The sequence below is a fragment of the Ixodes scapularis genome, unplaced genomic scaffold, assembly GCF_016920785.2.
Source record: "Ixodes scapularis isolate PalLabHiFi unplaced genomic scaffold, ASM1692078v2 PGA_scaffold0__279_contigs__length_252992795, whole genome shotgun sequence".
NCBI classification, from domain to species: Eukaryota; Metazoa; Arthropoda; class Arachnida; order Ixodida; family Ixodidae; genus Ixodes; species Ixodes scapularis.
In genome coordinates this window covers 234,884,416-234,890,904 of record NW_024609835.1, presented here as the reverse complement: position 1 = coordinate 234,890,904, position 6,489 = coordinate 234,884,416, and the positions used below count along the sequence as shown (strand labels likewise).

The window sequence follows — 6,489 nt, the reverse complement described above, 5'->3', positions numbered from 1 at the left end:
GTCTGAACTGAGGCTCTGCTTTCTCTAAACCGTGCTTCGATAAAACGTGCCTTTTCTCTAAAACGTGCTTCAATGAAATGGCATTCGATCAACCGTAGTAAACCCATTGTGAGGCAAGCTAGTAAACCATCATCTTACAATGCCTGCGCATGCACAACATCTGGCACATCGGGAACCAGCAAAAAGGTGCCCCCGTCTTCTCGTATCGCTCGGCAATGCTTAGAATAGTGAACATTTGTGGGAAGACACCTGATCGAGAACACAAGCAGTGTTACCAGTCACGACGTGATGTCATCAGCCAAGGTTGTTTAATCGACACAAAACTCAATGGCCAACTGGCTCCCGCAAAACACAGCGTGGCACCTTTTCACAAGAAGGAGCTTCAAATTTTGGAAATGGTCTGATCGAAGGTTGTTCATGCCATTCAGTAGAGCACAGGTACATAGCTCCCTGTCCTTATTTCATTCCGCGGGTAAAACCCTCGGAATGAAACTAGCCGAAGTGCATACCCACCAACTAGCCCAAATGCATACACTTATTTCCCTCCTTTTTTTTTTTTTCTTTCTTACCTAGGCTTGAATATGGCTAGTGCCATGACTGCGGCAGACATCCACCAACCAGAAAGCTAAATTACGATACAATAATGCAACTGGCCTGATACTTCTGGTCAGGCCAATTGAAACTAATGTAGCCATGCTCACTCTCATGAGTGGCACCCACACAAAATGTTGTGCGGCAAGATGCGAGACAGCACAAAAGAAGTAGTCCCTGGCTCCTGCAGGTTCTTACGAGAGGGAAGGCATGCACGTGTACGTCAAGAGTGACACCTGGGCAGTGTGAAATGCGAAGGCTTTGAGTTCTAACAGGCTCAAAAAGATCTCCTGCAAAGATCACCTTCGGCAAAGTCGGAATCATCGATAAAAGATTCCAACAGCTCAAAACACGGGAGGGAAACAAGGAAACAATGGCAAAGTCAGAGTTTCGCTGGCTGTGCTGTAGTGCCGCTGGGAATCTAGCAAATGTGGAGGCAAGCTATGTTACTGGCCTTTCAAACATCGCAGCCTTCCTGAACCGGGGGTTTCAAGGGTCCCGTGACTAAGAGGAATTTAACACATCTATAATGACATCCAAGCGGTCCTCTACTACACCTATTTTTGAATTTTTCCTTTCAATGTATTTCTTGCACTATGTTCTAACCTCAGCAAATCAGACCCAGCCAAAGCCAAGCCAGCAAAATGCTCATATACTCTGAGAAATTCTGAGAGAAAGTTACCTAGAAGCTTGTCGAAGGACTCCTCCTTTTCCCTCAATTTTCCTTGAGGTGGTCGATAACTTGGTTTAGACGGAGATTTTCTTTCCGAAGCTCAGCCTCGTCGCCGATTTCCGAAAGCAGTTCCTCATCTCTTTTCTTCTGCAATGCAGATGTGTTCTAAAACAGAAAAGTCAAAATAAAAATATGCGTGTTTAGCATCTTTGGTATATTCAGCGTAATATCTCACAGAAGCATTCTTAAAATGTGTTCACACGTGAACACTTGAGCCATGTTTCAAAAGGTACTGCACGCGCTTTCACTGTACTCTGCTCACCATTAAGCTGACAAGGTGGTGCAGACCGTGATTGGTGGACCGGTCACATGCCTGCCTTTTATCACCTGATTCCCCTCTCTTCATATCAGCATGAGCAAAGAGCATGATCATGTGACAGAGTACAAAGAGTTGACTGGTCTACCCAGCAGATAGCTTCCACGGCCCTCTCAGTTTAGGGGTAAATGGAGTACAGCAATGCAACGGTGACAACAGCCCTAAACTAAAACTTCCCGACAAGAGCACTGGCTACTCAGTTTTCTTTCGCCACTGCCCGCTAAGGTCATGAAATTGTTCCCCACTCAATGCTGGCTTTGGCACTGACGCTTAGCTTGTTCGCAAACAAAGCAGAAATCACTTGAAAACATTTAAAATTTTTAAATAGTTTATAGGACAAACAGAATAGAGCATTTCACAATGCACAAGTAAAACTGCTTGTTGTTTATGATTGGCCTAGCTTATCTCAACGCACAACTAGAGGAGTACTCGCGCTTACAGTTTGTAGTGGAAAGCTGCAAGCTTTATTTAAAATAAGCAATGAACAGCGTCGACCCTGCAATAGCTGGCAGACATGTGGTAGTGGCGACAAAAATCAATAGCCTGTCGAATGCTGCTTGTACACTCAATAGCCTCGCCATAGATCAGCCCTCTTCTATTAGATAGCACTGGGATCCTTTAGGCTGTGCGGTCGCTTGGCCTTTTTCATATCTTACACGAATGTACAGATGCAAAAGTTTATGGACCACGGGAAGATGCTAAAAAATTTATTTAATGCAGTGCCTTAAAATCTGGGCATGTTGCTTGAGTGTAGATGATTCTTTGAGGGATGAAGAACCGCTTACACCCATAAGTAATTGCAAGGCAGTGCCACAAATAAATTTTTTAGTTTCTTTCCGCAGCCAGTGAACTTTTGCGACCGATAGCACAGCCACTTTGCGGGCATATGCATCAAGCTTCCACAACACTTCAAAAACGTGCATTCCACACCACTGAGGTTCTTGTTATTCGCAGAAGATCAGTAGAAGCCTGCTAGCACGGACTGAAAAGTAAGCTCAAATATGTCCTCCAGGGAATATATCAGATAATGAAACTAATTATATAGCTTACGCCCGTCTTTCCATGAGCTGCACCGACAAGAGCCTTGTTTTTTCTTTTTATTAATCTCTCCATTTTCCTCAGGAGCTTGTCCTTGTCAGCTGAAATTAAAAAAAGAAAGTTCTCTGCTTCACAACCATGACATATTTTCAGGGAAACTTACACTAGATTACTATATAGCTCCTTCGGAGCAGAGTACCGCAATCTAGAACGCCCGGAGGTTCCCACTTTGGTCAGAAATGCATGGGGAACGTGAGAAAATCGCTGCTTCCTGAATATTTTAGGGATCTATGGAACGACAATAGTTTTTGACATAAGGGAATAGTTTACAATAATTTGCGCTAAGTTGTGTGCCATGAAATAACTTAATATTATTTTTAAAAAATTGCCTGAGCAGCATCATGCAGCAGACGAAGCGGCGGCGTCACACCGTTCATGTGACCCGCTCCGGCCAATCCATAAAGTCCATCTCCGCTGCGTAAAACAATTGTCCGCTTCAAACGCCATTGCTTTGAAAATTGCCTTCGCAAAATTTTCAAACGCATCCAATATTATTAAAAATTTGATAAAATGTTTAATGCTTTACCAACTTCACGACAGACTAGTTTCGAAAAGTGTGAACTTGGCGTTTATTTTTTAATAACCCGTGTTGAGTAGATCTCCATGTATTCTCCCATAGGGCGGGCCGCCTCCTGGAACCCTGAGAACCACGTGACTCGCGCCGAGCTGCTCTGTCGGCCATGAAACGGCGAAACACGCGGATCAAAGGATTGCGCTACTCTGCTCCGTAAGAGCTATATAGTGCTCTAACTCACACTAGTCTCCGGCGCAAAGGTCGAGAGGATTGTTGTAAGAGTAAAGCCATATGCACTATGTCGTGCACCTTGACCGGAATTGGCTAACGCACTACGTGAAACTCATGTAAAACGAATGGTTACAACCAGCTTCCGAGGAGGTGGCGTAGCTTAGTGGTAAGGAGTCTGCTTCCTAGGCAGCAGTCTCCGGTTCGATCGAGTTCAATACCTAATACAAGCTCCTCTTTTTTTTCTTTTTTTTTTTAAGAACATCTGTTTTTGTTGAGCATTTGACGATATTTATGGCATTTCTTTTTTACAATTAACACTGGGGAAAAAAAAACAACTAATGTTGTCTACCAAACTTCGCTGAACTTCGCCGATTGCACCTTCGCTGAACGAAGGTGCAATCGGGGACAGCAGGGCCTGGGTTGCCGGCTGGACGCCGCAAAGTGGCGTGTACGGGGGGGACATGTGGGTTAATAGTTTTGTACTGAGCAGCCGCACACTGTCGCCGCAGCGGAGGGCTGGCTTAACACGCTCCCCAGTGATACATGCGCCGTCCAAAAAGTGTGACCCAAAGGGAGAGAGCTCTTTGCGTAGTGTGTATAGCCATTTCTGGTCAAGGTGCACGGTGCAGTGCGTATAGATTTACTCTTCTTGTAAGGTTGTGGCTAGCCTTCCGTCCAGATGGAACGATAGTCGCCACTAGAGTTCCATCTAAACTGCTAATGTCCCGACTCCGAAGTGATCTTTCTAGGGCTTAATGAGTGTCGATTAAACACGCATGTATCACTAGGGCACGTGCTAACCTAAACACCCATCCACACCACTTCGCGACAAAAGTATGCGACGGCTCATTTCAAAAATGTTAATGCCCCTTGCCTACCCGTACACGCCGCTTTGCTGCGACGGTGCCCCCGTCTCTCAGTTTATATAAGTTTATAGTTCTGCCTGGTCGTAACTTTACACGGTTTACTAAAGTTCGTTCAGAATGGAACGAACTTCAGTGGCGACTACCGTTCCGTCTGAACGGAACTCTAGACACTTCCTTCTTGTAATCCTTATCGAGAGAACGTGACAGTGACGCCAAGTAAAAACATACCAAGATATTTCTTTTTTCCCTCAACTCACATAACAATACAATACATGCAAAAAGGTGGTTGGCATAGTATTGAGTATCATTATTTGAGCGTAAAAGCGATCTGCTAAAACTGTATGTACGCCCCGCGTTTAAAACACCGCCCGCCCTTTCTCCCCTCAGATATGATAATAGTGGGTTTTAGTGTTGCATATACGAGCAAACGCAAGCGCTGTGCGTTTGCGTTGCGTGTTCCACACTTGCGCGAGCGCGGAGCCTAAACTGCGCCCTAAACCGCGAAACCGCATGGCGATTTCGCGCATGCGCAGCGTGGGGAACGCAATGCTAACGCACAGCGCTTGCGTTTGCTCGTATACGCAATACTAAAACTCACTAGTATGGAGTTTTCGTAGACCGTGTTTCCCCCTCCGCTAAGCCCTCCACAACGAAGAATCCGCTACTGCTCATGCGAGCCGATGGCCTTGGCTGTAGACTAGTTCCGGTTATCGTAGCGGGTCGGGGAGGACGCTGCGGGAAGGTAAAAACGATCTACGAAAACCCCCCGTAACTGCACAGTGACCCTACCTTAACGCAACTGCCAGTTGCACCATTTGCTCAATAAACGTTTTACATTTAAGAACTATGAAGTTGGGTTCTTACCGGAAAGGCCCATTACTACAGCAGGGAAGGCGCCCCTGTCCTGCCACAGCACGTGGACTATGGCTCCTACGGCTAAGGGCGCTGCCGAATCGCACAGCTCTTCTATGTAGACGTCGCCGACAACATCGTACTTGTTCTCCTCTTCGAAATAGACGAGCACAAACTCGGCGTCGATGCGTTCAGTCATATTGCGTTGCGTTAAGTTACAGCTGACAGAGAACGGTAAACACACAATGTTAAGACTGCTCAACGGATTGGATTGGCTGGTATCTTTTCAGATTAAAATCTTTTTGTGCTTGACCGATAAAAGCGCACAAAAAGAAAAGCCGAGAAATGTATTTACTTATTAGTAATTTAGTTCGACTAATTACATTTTACAGTGTTATACTTCGTGTTTTTCGTGACGAGTAATTTTTTTTGTATTGCAATTTGGGTTTCAAGCTCTATGGTTTCAAGGTACCGGGCGTTGGTACCGGGCAACGTTGGTACCGGGGTTGAAGAAAATAAAAATCCAGGGTGCGCCACGGTCGATCCGCCATTTTTAAAAGGTAGATATTTTGCTGTCTGCCGTACATTCGACCTACCAATTGTGGCTACAAAGTCCTTGTAGAACGTGTAGAACGTTGTAGAAAGCCAAGCAGATGTTCAACGCGATATTCTTTACGTGCACGCGTGAAGAGGAGTCGTCACGACACCTGAGGCAGCATTTCAAGCTCTGAACGCGGAACGTTTCGTTCATTCCGGCGATGGTTCATTATGCCGTGTGGGCGTAGCAACTGCGCCAAGAGAGCTCGAAACGATTAAAACTCTACGAGTAGAATTCTTCTCCACCCCCAAAGTTCCTGAAAATCAGCGTGCGAAGACGGCAGCCCTCACCGCAGTCACAATTTCGTAGAATTAGGCACGTCGACTTCGACGATTTTCCCGTCATCTGCTACTCGTATGGCTACCGCGTGCGTTTTATTGCGACTTTGGTATTATTTATTGCACTTGGGGAGGTAGAAATGTACAGGCGTGCTGGTGTTGGGGGAAGGCTGACGCCCGTGCAACTATAGTGTACCCACAACAGTTTCAAGGAAGATAGAAAATGCATTATGTAAAACCATTTTTTTTTTTTTACAACTATCAAAATGCGCCACACCGAACGGAGAATGTCTGAATACGACGACGCCTGCTCTCTGCGAGGTCGGTGCACCGTTTTATGCGCAGCGTCGTCTGCTACTCGCGGCGATGGTTGCGTCGCCTTTCCCTCGGCTTTCGGAAATTCATTGTTGCT

At 45.8% G+C, this 6,489-nt stretch overlaps 1 protein-coding gene across 1 annotated transcript; it reads right to left on the bottom strand.

The window, feature by feature from the left end:
* Positions 1-1,306: 1,306 nt before the first annotated feature.
* LOC115321514 lies at positions 1,307-5,453 on the bottom strand. The gene is made up of 3 exons (XM_040216298.1): positions 5,214-5,453; positions 2,691-2,779; positions 1,307-1,429 (listed from the first exon to the last, which is right to left on the bottom strand). The coding sequence occupies exons 1-3, from the start codon at positions 5,398-5,400 to the stop codon at positions 1,307-1,309; spliced, it is 399 nt and encodes a 132-aa protein (XP_040072232.1). The 5' UTR covers positions 5,401-5,453.
* Positions 5,454-6,489: the final 1,036 nt, after the last annotated feature.